This window comes from Dermochelys coriacea, chromosome 10 (genome assembly GCF_009764565.3).
Source record: "Dermochelys coriacea isolate rDerCor1 chromosome 10, rDerCor1.pri.v4, whole genome shotgun sequence".
NCBI lineage: Eukaryota > Metazoa > Chordata > Testudines > Dermochelyidae > Dermochelys > Dermochelys coriacea.
Genome location: NC_050077.1, coordinates 78,904,168 through 78,919,808, shown reverse-complemented (window position 1 = coordinate 78,919,808; position 15,641 = coordinate 78,904,168). Strand labels below are relative to the sequence as shown.

General features: G+C 36.8%; 1 protein-coding gene and 1 long non-coding RNA gene across 5 annotated transcripts in view; one reads left to right on the top strand and one right to left on the bottom strand.

Moving 5' to 3' along the window:
• Positions 1 to 1,620: 1,620 nt before the first annotated feature.
• Positions 1,621 to 15,641, bottom strand: part of CLPX (caseinolytic mitochondrial matrix peptidase chaperone subunit X) — a 33,050-nt gene continuing 19,029 nt past the window's right edge. For all 4 annotated transcript variants that reach the window (XM_038419141.2, XM_038419142.2, XM_043494508.1 and 1 more), the window contains 8 exons: positions 15,295 to 15,471; positions 12,014 to 12,178; positions 11,578 to 11,666; positions 10,820 to 10,984; positions 9,661 to 9,960; positions 7,566 to 7,658; positions 7,187 to 7,293; positions 1,621 to 2,750 (listed from right to left, as the gene is read on the bottom strand). In XM_038419141.2, the coding sequence (XP_038275069.1) occupies positions 2,660 to 2,750; positions 7,187 to 7,293; positions 7,566 to 7,658; positions 9,661 to 9,960; positions 10,820 to 10,984; positions 11,578 to 11,666; positions 12,014 to 12,178; positions 15,295 to 15,471 (1,187 nt within the window). In that variant the 3' untranslated portion in view covers positions 1,621 to 2,659. The remainder of the gene's footprint in view (positions 2,751 to 7,186; positions 7,294 to 7,565; positions 7,659 to 9,660; positions 9,961 to 10,819; positions 10,985 to 11,577; positions 11,667 to 12,013; positions 12,179 to 15,294; positions 15,472 to 15,641) is intronic.
• On the top strand, positions 2,750 to 14,186 carry LOC122456199. The gene is made up of 3 exons (XR_006274931.1): positions 2,750 to 2,874; positions 12,754 to 12,982; positions 14,107 to 14,186. It is a non-coding gene; the product is annotated as an uncharacterized LOC122456199 (long non-coding RNA).

Here is a 15,641-nt window from a genome sequence, read left to right as displayed (position 1 = left end):
CTCCTAGACCTTTGGTGGGGTCCATTATGCAACTCATTCCATCACAGTGCAAGGAATTGACACAGATAACTGCCACAATTGCTAATACAATGTACTTTCTCAATGAGATGTATACACATGTAAAACTCTTCTTCCCTCTTTCCATCACAAATATTGGTTTGATGCATTTCAAAAAAAAAAAAAACCACACTGATCTTCACTTATACCATCATTCTAGCCTTTTTATTGCTATTTTTGACAGCATTTCATTTAAGTCTGACATTTCCCTTGGCTCAGTAGTATCCAAAGAGAATAAAGCAAGCATTTCAGTAAGGCAGTTACTGTCTGTAACTGACTATACAGAAGGCAGCTCTAAAAAGGCTCACTCCCCACTATATCAACTTGAGAACAAGATTTCAAATGAGCATGAAGATGCAAGAGGGTGGCCCTTAAGAACCTATTATAATTAGGTAACTTTTTAATTAAACAGTTAGCGGAAGAAGCATTTACCTGGCAATAATAATGGGGATAATCAAAGGCAATTTATATTAAACAGATTTCATTTTCCCAAGTTACAGCTACTTTACTTTATTTACTTTTGTTATATGTACCTTTAAATTTTAAGAATATGAAAATAGTCATGATTAGCTTGCATAATTCCCAAAGAACCATTATTCTACTACACAGATTCAAAATTGTCTAAAAATATGTAAGTGGACTCAACTGTGAAAGCTCAATATGTAAATACTGTATACAACTTAATTCAGCTTTTTAATAAGGATCCTGAACATAACTCAAAAATTTCCCAGAATGTGTAATCATTTTATGTGCCATTACTAAGGTCTCATATTTCATCTACAGAAATCTGTAATTCATGAATATTTGCTTTGTTTTATTCAAATGCCAAATTTTTGAAGTACAAATTGTAGTTATACTGCATTTGTTTAAAAACATTTCTTGATTATACATTAAACTAAGTTGTTTAATTATTTTCACTAAAACATTTCTCAAATCATTTAAAAAAAGAATTAACACAATTAAAAGCTATTTGAATTTCATTCTACAAAAAGGAAAATGAGGTTAAAGTTACCAAAACTGGAAGTCAGATAAGTCTATATTATAATCTACCATTGCTTCTCCCGGAAGTATCTTGAACCCTGAGAGCAGCCTTTCCTGAACCATTACTGGGTAGTTTAACTAGAAGAAAAACAGAAATTGCAACAGAAATTCTGTTGCATCTGATTAAATCTATATTTATTGTGTCCATTCTATACAACCATGTATGTATTACCTGACTGACTTAAACCATGTTAATTCTGAACCACTAGTGAAGAAATGAAGGCGTGGGCCAATAGAACAGTACCCGTTCTGATCTAAAACATTCAATGTATTTCTAGCCTAAAAACAGTAGGGATGTTTTAATTAAATTAACTAGCTTGACTCAAAACTTGTAACAAAACAAAAGTCAGTATAACTTAGAGCCACATATTGCGAGGAAGAACAAAACATTGAAGTTGTCAGCATAGATTTTAATTTCTGAAATAATCAAAAAGATACAAGACAAGTCCCTTAGTGTTTTACAAATGTTTTCCTAAAGGATCAATTTAATTAGAGTGTAAAACAAAGCTAAGGCTTTTTTTGCTTTGCTGAAAGTCTAAAACCAAGAGACAAAAAAACCACAAGATGCAGCATTTAAGCATGTAACTTTATATAAAAAAAAAAAAAGCACTCATGAACAGTCTACTGATTACATCAAAAATACTATACATTCACTTTACTTTCTTTCAACTTTTAATGTTATAAGAAGATAGATGGGCAAATATCTGGCATCAAAAAACTGATGCATGATATGTTCCAATACTTTAAACAAAATGTACTATATAGAACATTAATATTTAAATTTTTAGGCCATTTCTAAATCCACATGGTCTACTACTTCCTGTAAATTGTTTCCTTCCAAAAGAAATTCAGACTTTTGGTTCTACTTGCTTTCACAGTATTCTAAAGGATCCATTAAAATGTACATGTGATGCTAAGGTAAGAAAACAATGATATGACGTTTGGTACTGCAGCCAATTATTGTAACAAGTTAGTGTTACATTTGAGCAAAGTTGCATAAAAAAATAAAACATCTGATTTTTTTCAAAATCTAGTTTCTAGGGAATTTTTCATGACAAATGTAACACGTCTCTCCAGCATCCATCTGGGTTCCAAATGGACATAAATCTAACACTGACATTTACAGTGAATGAACTTAACTCAAGTGAGTGAAATATATGCAAAATTAAGTTTGCTTATCCTCTATTTTATATTAAACTTGTTTTCCCATTTGTAGAATAACATTATTGTAAAATTTAACTATTTGCGACACAAGCATCATTTAAGCAACAGTCTTTGCTTTCTAGAATTGTTTGTTAATGCACATTTATTTAAAAACTGAACAAAACGTAATGTACAATTTATATTTGAACATTATGCTACTGAAGTCCAAATAATGTTCACTGAATAAATCAATGTGATGTTACAATACATGATCTGATTTTTTTAAAAAATATTTTAACTTTTTTGACCATGTATTATATCCAGGATAGATCCGATGCCTTCAGTATCGGATTGTAATGCCAGATAATGATCTTAAAAATAACCAAACACACTATATGCAGGAGAACATTGACACTATTTAATTGTTTGCAGCATCTGCTTGACGAGGCCAGCCTTCCTCTTCAACTCCTGAGTCATACTCTTCTTCAGAAGTATCTTTAGTCGGAGCCCTACAATTTAAAAAAAAAAAAAAAAACAAAAAACAAAAAAACAGGTATTCCATAAAGCATCATTTCAAGTTGGATATGGCATGTGTGCTGCTTTAAATACTGGTCTCAAATGTCTCTTGGGAAGGTAATTCACTGATTAAACTTTATTTACTTTCTTGAAAAGGAAAAATTATTTACACTCTTTACCACAAATTAAATGACCAGAAATAATCAACAGGGTAAAGTTTAACTTTCCAATAAACACTGCAGGCTCCCAGTTATTTTGCAGTGCACTTCCTAACACTTAACGCAAGTATTACTGAAGATAACACTTCACACTTCAACAATCCCCTCTCTCTACCTGCAGATTGAGCTCCTTAGAATTAAGCCTGAATACTGACTTGATGAATAATAGTATTATCTCCTATGATGTTTTTGGGAATCTGTCTACGTACAACTTATGACTTCCGGTTGATGATATGAAATGCTTTAATGTGTTCAGCAGAGGTCTCCAAACTTTTTGCTGGCATGACATCACTTCAGTGAAATATTTCCTCATGGGACTTCAGACAGCATGGAGGATGCCATTTTGAAGAGCATGACCTCACACATGATCATGCATGCAAGGTCATGCTGTGTGAAGCAAAATGGCATCCTCTGCATACTAGAGATTGCTGCGCCCCATCAGCTGATAGCACAACTTCAAATCCCACACTTCAGGAACCGCTGGTGTAGTGAGTCAGCCACCAGTTGGCAGGTGCTGCGTCATGAACCTTCTAGCTCAGGGATGGTGCTGAGTTGTTAAATTGTAATGGGTTGCCTATTCAGGTGGGAACCCATTGGGACAATAGGTTGGCTAGAGCTCAGAGGAACAGTTCCCTGAACTTCTCTGCAGGGAGGGGAGAGTGGAAAATCACCAAACAAGAAAAAGGGGCAGGAGTGACAAAACGGGTTTAAAAAGAACTCTCAGAGCCAAGGGGCAGGCTTTTGGACAAAGCATTGGACAGGAGAGAGGGGCATGCCTTTTGTAGCAGGGAGCCGTTTTACTGCTGGATCTGCTGAGGATAGAGGAAGCTAGCTGCATTAGAGGAGGCAGGCAGAGAGACAGACGCTCCATGATTTTGAGAAGCCATGTGCAGAAGAATACTGGGCACCCCAGAAACTTTGTCCTAAGACCAGAGAATGCTCTAGAGTGGTGAGGAAACAAACAGGGGACAGCATACAGGTTATAATGTCTAGATGTGTGTGTGTCTCATTCTACCCAAGTAAAAAGTAATTGTGTTTAGAAACCCTTATAAAGCCTGGGAGAGTGTCTGTTTTTTCTCTCACATGTCCCTGAAGAGGTGACCTGTAAAACCACAGTACCTTCCAGGTGGAACTCTGGGGAAGAATGTGCTTAAGCCACTGTGGAGAAGTTAAATGAATTCTTCACTGCACAAGATGTGAAGGATATTCCCACACCTGACATTCTTTTTAGGGAGTGTGAAATCTGAGGAACTGTCCCAAATTAAGGTGTTAATAGAGACTGGTCTGGAACAAATTGATAAATTAAACAGTAATACGTCACCAGGACCACATAGTAGTCACCCAAGAATTCTGAAGGAACTCAAATATGAAATTGTAGGACTAACAACTGTGGTATGTAGCCTTTTACTTAAATCAGCTTCTGTATCAGATGACTGGAAGGATAGCTAATGTGATGCCAATTTTTAAGAAAGGCCCCAGAGATGATCCTGGCAATTACAGGCCAGGAAGCCTAACTTGAGTACTAGGCAAATTGGTTGAAACTAGAGAATCACAGGGTTAGAAGGGACTGCAAGGGTCTTCTAGTCTAACTCCCTGCCAAGATGCAGGATTTATTGTGTCTAAATCATCCAAGACAGATGGCTATCCAACCTCCTTTTGAAAGCCTCCAGCAAAGGAGCTTTCACAACCTCCCTAGGCAGTCTGTTCTATTGTCCTTCTGTTCTTTCAGTTAGGAAGCTTTTTCTAGGATTTAATCTAAATGTAGTACAGAACAATTATCAGACACATAGATTAATACAATTTGTTGGGGAAGAGTCAACACTGCTTTTATAAAGGAAAATCATGCCTCACCAATCTATTAGAATTCTTTGAAGGGGTCAACAAACATGTGGACAAGAGTAATACTGTGGATACAGTGAACTTGGACTTTCAGAAAGCCTTTCACAAGGTCCCTCACCAAAGGCTCTTAAGCAAAGTAAGCAGTCATGGGATGAGAGGGAAGGTCCTCTCATGGATCAGTAACTGGTTAAAAGATAGGAAACAAAAGGTAGGAATAAATGGTCAGTTTTTAGAGTGGAGAGAGGTAAATAGCAGGGTCCCCAGAGATCTGTACTGGGGCTAGTGCTGTTCAACATATTCATAAATGATCTGGAAAAAGGGGTAAACAGTGAGGTGGCAAAGTTTGCAGATGATACAAAATTACTCAAGATAGTTAAGTCCAAAGCAGGCTGTGAAGAGTTACAAAGGGATCTCACAAAACTGGATGATTGGGCAACAAAATAGCAGATGAAATTGAATGTTGATATTGGAAAGTTACGCACACTGCAAAACATAATCCCAACTATACATATAAAATGATGGGGTCTAAAATTAGCTATTACCACTCAAGAAAGCTCTTGGAGTAATCGTGGCTACTGTAACGTGCAAACACCTGCTCAATATGCAGCGACAGTCAAAAAAGCTAACCTAAATGGTTAGGAACCATTCGGAAAGGGATAGATAATAAGACAGTAAATATCATAATGCCACTATATAAATCCATGGTATGCCTACACCTGAACACTGCATGCAGTTCTGGTTGTACTAAGAAATGGAAAAATACAAAAAAGATGTATCAGAAAAGGAAAAAGTAGAGAGAAGGGCAACAAAAGTGATTACAGGTATGGAACAGCTTCCATCTGAGGAAAGATTAAGACAACTGGGACTATTTAGTTTGGAAAAGAAACAACTGAGATGGGATATGATAGAGGTCTATAAAATCATGACTGGTGTGGAGAAAGTGAATAAGGAAGTTTTATTTACCCCTTCACATAACACAAAGAACCAGGAGTCACCCAATGAAATTAACAGGCAGCAGTTTTAAAATAAAAAACAGGAAGTACTTCTTCACACAACATACAGTCAGCTTGTGGCACTCATTGCTAGGGGATGTTGTGAAGGCTAAACTATAACTGGTTTCAAAAAATTAGATAAGTTCCTGGAGGATAGGTCCATCAGGCTATTAGTCAAGATGGTCAGGGATGCAATCCAGTGCTCTGGGTGTCCATAAGCCTCCAACTGCTAGATGTTATGACAGGATGACAGGGATGGATTGTGTAATAATTGCCCTGTTGTGTTCATTCCCTCTGAAGCATCTGGCATTGGCTGCTATTGGAAGATGGGATACTGGGCCTAGGGCAGTTTGGCCACATGGTCCCATTTCTAAAAAGGTGTAACAAATTGCTTGTGCACAGGAAATGTGTCAAGAGGCCAAGGAGTGAAACAGTGCTGCTGCCTACAGAGACCCTGGAAAGCTGAACACCACATGGGTCCAGTGCGAGAGGCTCAGTACAGCAGCCTGATAAGTGTCCAGCCAGGGGAAATTCTACCAGTGCTGTATGTTACATCTCCAGTGCACAGAGAGGCTATGCAGCTTCCTGAACATCACACAAGGAATCTTGCCAGAAACAGGAACCCCGACTCCCAGTCCTGTATGTTAAACACACAACTGTCTCTCCCCTCTCCACATCATCTGCTATTTATTTAGATTGGAAAAAAAAATCCAAGATCTAATAAAACCATTAAATCCCAGCAGAATTAAAGTAGTAATTTCAACAGGAACTCAGCCAACCAGACACCTACCTGCAGGAACACCTTTTTATCCCATTCCCTTCATCCCTGTGGCAAGCATACTCTCTGCCATCTCAAAAATATTATCAGACAGATGTATTTTGTAGCATGCCTAGATCATCAAATTCAGCTATTTCCAACCAAGGAAGGGAGAGCAAGTTCCAGTGTCCTGAGGCCCTCATAGAGCACAGAATTTTTTCTTTTCAACAAATATGACACAACCACTCACTGAAATAGCCTTAGTAATATATTCATAATTTACTCATCATGCACTTTTTTCCCCTCTGTTTCTAAAGAAACACACACTGGGGAGAGTTAAAAACAGAATGTAATACATTTAGATTTAATATGTAACAATAGTAATAAAAAAAAATCCAAAATCACTAGTACAGAATATGCATTAAATGCCCTATATCTACCAACTATGTATGATATACACAAAGTCGGAAGATTATTTTTGGAACAGGTATCTGTGTAGAACTTTATTTTATTTAAAAAACAAAACAAATGAAAACATTGGTATGAGGCACCAGATGACTGTCAGGTATTAGGACAACTGTCTAGACTATTAGTCTGGTTTGGAATTGCAATTCCTATGTTACCTAATGTATCCTGGTTCTTTTTTGCCATCCACAACTTCTTTGTCAACCTCCACACATACAATGTCAGAATTGGGTACTTCAAACATGGGTTCCAGCAATAACTTTTCCTATGAGCAAAGAGAAAAGTAAAAAAAGAATGTATACAATGCTTTGCACAAAAGTAGTTCTGAAAGTCACTTCATAATAGTGGATACCGTACTGGAAGAAATCTGACTAGCTATTGTCATTAGGAAGAAATTTACTTTGTAGATCTTAATATCCCACTTAGAGATCCTTTTTTAGTATAAGTTGTCTTGGCAAGAAGAATACTTACATTCAAAATACATTATCTACACCTACTGAGGCTGATAATACCCCCTTAAAAAGGCTGCACACTTACCATTATAGATCGAAGACCTCTTGCACCAGTCTTTCTGTCTAGCGCCAGTCTGGCTATAGCCTTCAATGCATCCTCAGTAACAGTCAATTCACACTACATACATAAGAATACATTACACTTTGTTAAATATTTCATTTGTAACTTTCCTAAATCCACGGTTTACCCATCTTTCATTTAACAATACATTTTGTAAAATAATTTGATAAATTTTATTAAATAGCTAGTTCATTAAGTAGCACTTCTAATTCGCCTTTTGGAAATTTTACCCAAACAACGTATTCACCATAGAACAGATGTTAACAGAAGCTCTTTGATGATTTTGTCATCTTCTGCTCTTGCACCTCCCACCTTTCAGGGTTTTTTTGAAGTTTTCTTTTGGACAGGTTCTTTGAACTGCGCAAGTAAAGCAACAGGAAAACCACAACTATATACATACTAATGCTAGTGTGTATTAAAAAAACATGGGACAAATTTGCACCCAATTTAGAGGGCTGACTTGTCATGAATGGAATAAAATATTATGGTTTGCAGATAATTTTCAGTTTGTTTGTATTGTAGATAAAAAAAAATATCTTCAGTTACCTGCTTTTCAGTTGCAATTACAGTATGCTTTCTCCTACCATTTCAATATGGCTACATATTGAGACTAGGATGCATTCAAGACAAAGCAATAATGATGAATAATGGGTTATGAAGGCCATTTGCTTAGATTCTGTACCGGTGTATTTACTACTGGCCTCTTGTCTACACTGCAGACCCAAGCACTTGTAACAGAACCATTGAATTTAAGTACAAACTAGTTAAAACGTTTCCCCAGAAGCCATTTAATTTTAAGAATTACTTTTAAGTTTTGCCTTGCAACCACACACCAGTGCTGTCCTAAAACATTTCCATTGCAAAGCCCTCTGCCCATTCAGGGAGATTTCGCAAGACCACTTGTGCATGCTTGGACTGTAGTGGGAGGACTAGTTGAACTATTTCAACTTGTCTTCATCCACAGTGGCACTAAACTGATTCAGACTGAACCAATTAAGTTGTAACTAGTTATTAAATCTTCTGAAAGAATCTGGTCTAATAAGTGTGGGAAGAACACTGGAGGCTTCTTTGGGTGTGAACAGTGTTCTACAAATGCAGCAGGAGCATCAAACAATGTAAAATTTTCTAATATAGATCAGGCTCTTGAATTAGGCACTAATAGGTTATAATACACGTTATTAGAAAAAGGGCCAGATTATTTTTTCTATAGTACCAATACACTAGGTGCTTTATAGAGACAAGCATGAAGACAATGTCCCTGCAACTGGTTTATAATCTAACTAAACAAACAAATGTGGAGATGGGGAGTGAAGGGAATAAGCTACTATAAAGGCAAGCTAATTAGTGAAATTTAGCACGTGCCTTGGAATGTTTTCAGTTTCTAGAAAGAATTTCAAGCATCTCATACTTTAACACTTCTGAGGGGAAGACTATGATTAAAAGGCTTATTTCTGAGAAAGCAAATAGTGGAGGCATAGCAGATTAGGAAAAAACCCTTTCCCCAAGCCATAAGCTACTCAAATCAAAAGTAGCTTTGAAACCTGTTTCCAAAATAGAACACAAAAATATCTAGCTAATAGAATTATTCTAGTAATTCCATTATATCTTTAGTGAGACCAGGCAATGTTTTCCTACACTGAAGATAGATATTCTGAAAATTCAGCAATTTTACAAGAAATTACAGCATACACGGTTGGCCAAATTTGATATAGTGCTCTTAAGATATCGAAAAGAAAGAATACATTTGTACACATTTCTCATAGTTTTTTGATTACTTAAGAGAAGCCCAATAAATGTAATAAGATCTTGCTAATCTCTTTATCCCTGAAAATTTCCAAGCACTGGCAACTAATGTAGTCACTGAGGCAATGAATAGGGTTTCTCCCAATGAGCGGGGATTTATGCAACTCCCATTACTTACCATGCTTTGATAAGACGAGTTTATTTTCTTTAGTCATAAAGCAGACAGTATATCTTTATACTGAAAACGCCTTAACATGAATTCCATAACAAGGATACCAAGAGGATGTCAATTAGTAAGACAAAAAAAATATCGAACCTTGTCCATGCTGAATAATGCCTGGTATTGAGGAACCACAGCATTTCGTGGCTCAGTAAGAATCCGTACAAGTGTTTTCTCATCCAGGCTATGCAGCGGAACCACCACAGGTAAACGTCCCACAAACTCTGGAATCATGCCAAATTCAATAAGATCTCTGGCTTCCACGTGCCGCAACAAGCGATCTTTTTCTTCACTATCTTGCTGTGTATTGGACTCCCCACTTATGTTAGCGAGGTCAGCTGCTGCAGCAGCCCTTCTGCCTTTCCCCAAATTAGATGGCGTGCCAAAACCAAGATACTGCAAAATAAACACTGCATGTTCATGAAAGAGCTACAGTTTCATGCTTGCTTTATATAAATTTGGTTGCATATGCATATTGGAATACACCAATGACAGCACTAAAACTGAAATGACCAATCAGCTTTAATTACAAATTAACTGTTTCAAGAATGTATGTATGAAGAACTTTAATTTTAATGTTGTATGAATTAACAGAAACCTGTTGTAACATGTAGTTCTCTCAGCAAGGCACTAACAAATAGTGACTACTGACAGGGCATGAAAGAATTATATATACTTTTCACAAATTAAAATGTGATTACATTACATACCTCGTACTAAGTAGTATGTGATACGAGTACCCTCTAACAATAAAAAGTACTCTTCCAAAGCGAAACAGATGAACTTCTAATAAAAAACTAAACCAAAAAGCTTTACAAATACCCAGCAAGCTGGGGTCAGAACTTTAGACATCTGCTGGAAATGGAAAACTGACCCAATAATATAGCTCTATGTAGGCTTATTATGTCATCCAAAAGAGAGCAAAGTTGTATATCTCCAACTGCTGATAAATAAAGGGGATTAAATATAAAAAGAGAGAGAGTTTCCAATGCTTGTTCTCTGCTTCAAGCTTTCTATGCATCATATCATACATTTTAAGGAAAGTGATGGTAGGACACCTTCCCAATGGAATTGTTCACAGATACCCCATTTTTAAAAATTAAGGGACATTACAACACCTTCAATTAACTTTTTAGCACTAGAATTCAGTTTTCTAGGTGCAGTTAGAGGGTTCTAAAAATACATTAGCAAAAGAGCCACTACACATTGTTTCAATACAGCTAAAAAGAGCTAGTCTAAAACAATGCGTTCTCACCTTTTCATTTTTCCTCCTGCTGATGATTCTGTCAAGACCATTAAAGGCACCAGAAGCTACAAAGAGGACGTTTGTTGTATCAACTTGCACCGTTTCTCCACGTAACTTACGGGAATTTTTTTCTGGAACATTTACTATTGTACCTTCTAGTAACTTTAACAAGCCCTAAGTAAAAACAGAGACATAAAAGCAGTAAATAAAGAATCCACATTATAGCTTTAGAACAGAATGCACATCAAATCTTGTTACCTACTCACACCTGATTCAACGAGACAGACCACCTGATATGATAAGCAGGACTTGGCTCACACGTCTCAAGTACTTGAGAATTTTATCAAAGGCCACATCAACAGCCAGTGGTAGAGATGGGAACTAAACCTAGATGGTCATCTTTTACATGCTACCTCCCATATGAGAAGAATTGTTTCTAAAAAATGTTTTTCAAATTTCTCCATGAGACATCAGTGATGAAGGGTTTTGGAGAAAGTGAAAAAAATGCATGTCATGTTTTTTAGTTTAAGTAATTTGATACTTGAAAGCAGATAAGGATGATTTCTAATAAAACAATTCCACTGAGGGTTTTTGGGAGAGGTGGAGAGGAGAATGGGGGGTAAGGGACTTTTGATTAACCCTAGAATTTAATGAAATATGAATCTATACACATACAATATCTGCAACATGACAAGACAATATCAGGGACTTCATGTACTTTAATGATTTGATTTACAAGGCTGACATCAAAATAACTGCATACTTACTTGTTGGACACCTTCTCCTCCTACATCCCGTAACTGATGAATGCCTGGCACACTGCCAATCTTATCTACTTCATCCAGAAAAACAATTCCTAAAAGCGGAGGGAATATATTTAGAGAAGATTATATTTCTCCTTTACAAATAGCAGCTATGCACAGAGAAGAGTGCCATCTTAAATAGAAGAGATTACTATAGCAATGTTACAGAATGCTGAATGTTACATAAGCAACTTGCTGTATAATAAAGGAATAACTTGTTATACCTGTTCATAATAGTAAATTAATTTTAAAAATTCTCATCAATCAATAAAATAAGAGTCAAGTATACGTACCAAGAATGCTAAACTATTAAAATGATTCTTGACACCAACTTATAGAATTTAATTGGGTCATGTATATTTTGCGGACAAACATCAGAAAACACATAGTTCAAGTTTACCTTGTTGAGCTTTTTCAACACTGTAGTTGGCATCTTGCAGTAGTTTTGCAATAACAGATTCAATATCTTCACCTACATAGCCAGCTTGAGTCAAGGTAGTACAATCACAGATAGCAAAAGGTACATCAAGGCATTTAGCTAGAGTCTGAGCCAGCAGGGTTTTACCTAAAAATTAAAACAAACAAACAAAAAAAAAACTACTAGTTGTTCTGTAATATTAATAATTTATTTCTGTGGCAGTATAGAAGATCAAACATTTTTCCTCAATGAACAAAACTAGTGTGCCATTCTTTATCATCAGACAGCTAAATTGAAGCCAAAATGTTCATATATTCATTCAACAAATGTTTTCTGGGTAAGCTAGCTTTATCAAACAATGTATGCTGTCATCTTTTGATTCTGCCAAGTTGCATACATTTTAAAGACATTCTATTAGTTTGCTCAGGATTGCCTATGATACAATATTTAAACACACAAACTTGTGTTAACTGTAGTGTATGTAACAGCGTGCCATATAAATGAAACGTTAAGTTATTGCCATTCATCGGTTAACTTTCAGGGCACTGTGCAAACCTCATTTGTTTATTCAGGCTTTTGACTGAAACGTAGAGTGGCATAGTCACACTGACTGGGAGAGTACTGAGTAAATAGTATCCTACTATGTTTGTATGTTTACATACATGCACAGAGACTTCTGAGTGACATATTTTAAAAACTGAAATATAATTTTTCCTTTTTAGATCCAACAGCAGCTGTGGCTTAGAAGGTGAAACGGCATCTTTTTCTAACCAGGACATATCTTGAGCTTACCATGAGAAGTCTGCAAACTATGAACATATTTTTTTCTAGCTACATGACAGTTATATTTTTAACATGGTTTTAATGACTGATTAAGGGGAGAAAACTGTGTAATGAAGGAAGATTCAGTAACATAGCCTTCTTCTCCCTTCCCAACAACGCTAAGCACAGGTGGGTACAGGACCACTGAGTCATAAAATACCATGCATCAACTGCAGCTGCCATTTAGGGGTACAAATCACAGAGACCATCTTTGCAGCTGCATTTTGTTGTTTAAAAGATTTTAATTACAGCCATGCACATGGGCATTATTTTTCCTCTAGTGTTAGAGTGAAACCTAGAGTGAATAGATTGCTGCGTGGCTGCGCAGCTTACAGGGAACTTAGGTTGCGTCTCTCAGGGCTGTGGATTTTTCACACCTCTGAGAGACATAGGTATATCGAAGTAAGTTCCCAGCATTTACCAGGCCTAAGTCACTACATTCATCAATACCCTGCTCCTAAGAGATGGGAGCATCTACACAATACAACCTGACTGCACTGGGTATTCCACATCTCTGAAGATCAGGTTTCAAGTAGACATATTATTTTGCATGTCATAACCATATTTATTAAAGCACCTACAACAAATTGGGTTTAAGAACTGGTTATTTTCTGAGCACACAGAATTTCCTGATACTGAATTTTATCCAGGCAGAGTGTGTTTTGATTTTTTTCTTCCCTACCTGATTCCAGACTATTCTGTTTCCACGCTATCAGTCTTTATAGTAACTGCTGTTTTTCACTTCTAGTAGCTGAGGTATGATTCCTATAACTGATTCTAGCAAGGTATTTATATGATTGTTCTGGAAAACTGCCTGAACCGTGCAGTGCAATTGACTTTTGACCAAGATGAGCCACCCTCATTCCACAGTACGGAGGTACCCATGGGTAACACCAGATGGCCACCTGTCTTCTTGCATTTGAAGACCTTTGAAAATATGATTTGCAGGCACCATTATCAGTATATAAAAACTGTGCATGGTACTTTTGTCTTGTAGTCCAATGATTACCCTCAACATTGTCCTGTGCTTGAAAGAAATCATCATAGTGTATGCATTTGAAGTACGGCAGAGAGCAAACTGGATCAGACAGGTAGTTGGAAAGGAGGGAGGTATAATATAAGCTGGCAGTACCCAGATCTGAAGTGCAGAATTAAATGCTAACTTTATCCCATGGGGGAAAGGCTAATTTCAATCTGTTTTTAAGTGAACTTCAACATTCAGCATGTTTCAATATAGATTTCTTGTAGTTTAGGATAAGCACATACTATATAGCGAAGGCTGGAGTTTAGCATTTCTACTTTTTGCTGTTTTTCCTGTTATTAACCAGCTGCAGCTGCCAAAGAGAGCCATCGGAGACTGAAATTTCTTAAAACAGAAATTCAAAATCTGTCCTCAGTCTGGTTCTAGTCAATATCTTCAAAAATTATTTGGATAATGGCATAGAGAGTATGCCTATAAAGTTTAGGAACAATACCAAGATAGGAGGGGTAACAAGTGCTTTGGATGACCAGATTAGGATTTGAAATGATCTTGACAAGATGGAGAAATGGTCTGAAATAAATATGATAAAATTCAATAAGGACAAATGCAAAGTAGTACATTTAGAAAGGCATAATCAACTGCATAAATACAAAATGGGAAACGACTCCCTAGGAAGGTGTACTGCAGAAAAGGATCTGGGGCTTATAGTGGATGACAAACTAAATGAGTCAACAATGTAATACTGTTGCAATAAAAGCGAACATCATTCAGGCATGTATTAGCAGAAGTGTCAACAAGACACGTAGTAATTCTTCCATTCTACTCAGCACTGATAAGGCCTCAGCTAGAGCACTGTGTCCAGTTCTGGGCACCATACTTCAGGAAAGATGTAGACAAATTGGAGAAAGTCCAAAGAAGAGCAACAATAATGATTAAAGGTCTAGAAAACATGACCTATGAGGAAAGATGGAAAAAAATGCATTTGTTTAGTGTGGAGAAGAGAAGATTGAGGGTGGGGACATAATAGTCTTCAAGTGTGTCAAAGGTTGCTATAAAGAGGAGAGTGAAAAATTGTTCTCCTTATCCACCTAGGACAGGACAGGACAGGACAGGACAAGAAGTAATGGTCTTAAATTGCAGCAAGGGAGATTTACGTTAGACATTAGGAAAAACTTCCTCACTGTAAGGGTGTTTAAGCACTGGAGCGAACTTCCTTAGGAGGCTGTGGAATCTCCACCATTGGAGGTTAAACAAATACCTGTCAGGGATATTCTAGACAACATTAAATCCCGCCTCAGAACAGGGGACTGAACTATATGACCTATCGAGGCCCCTTCCAGTCCTACATTTATATGATTCTATGCCATGTTTTTATTCACTCAACTGGTAACATAATAAAAATATTTTTATCTTCTGTTCCCAAAGTACTCAAAATCTACGGAAGTGTTAAGTTACATACCTGACCCAGTTGGTCCAAGCAGCAAAATATTACTTTTTTCAAGCTTTATGTCGTCATGGGTTGAATCTAGTACTTCACCTCCTCGTTTCTCCTGAGGCATCTGCTGGTTCACTTGTTGCTGCATTGATGCTCCTAAAGCATTACCATGGGGACTTATTCCAGCAATCTGCAGAAGTTCTGAAATTAACAATAAAAGCATTGTTTGAGAACCAGGTTTAACCTGAACTGGCAGAATCTGACACTACTGTTGAGCACATAATTAAAATTTTAACTGATGGTTCTTGTAATCTTTCAGTGGTTTGTTCTGTGAGCCAGTAATCCTACCTAAGAAAGTAGTGCAGTCTACA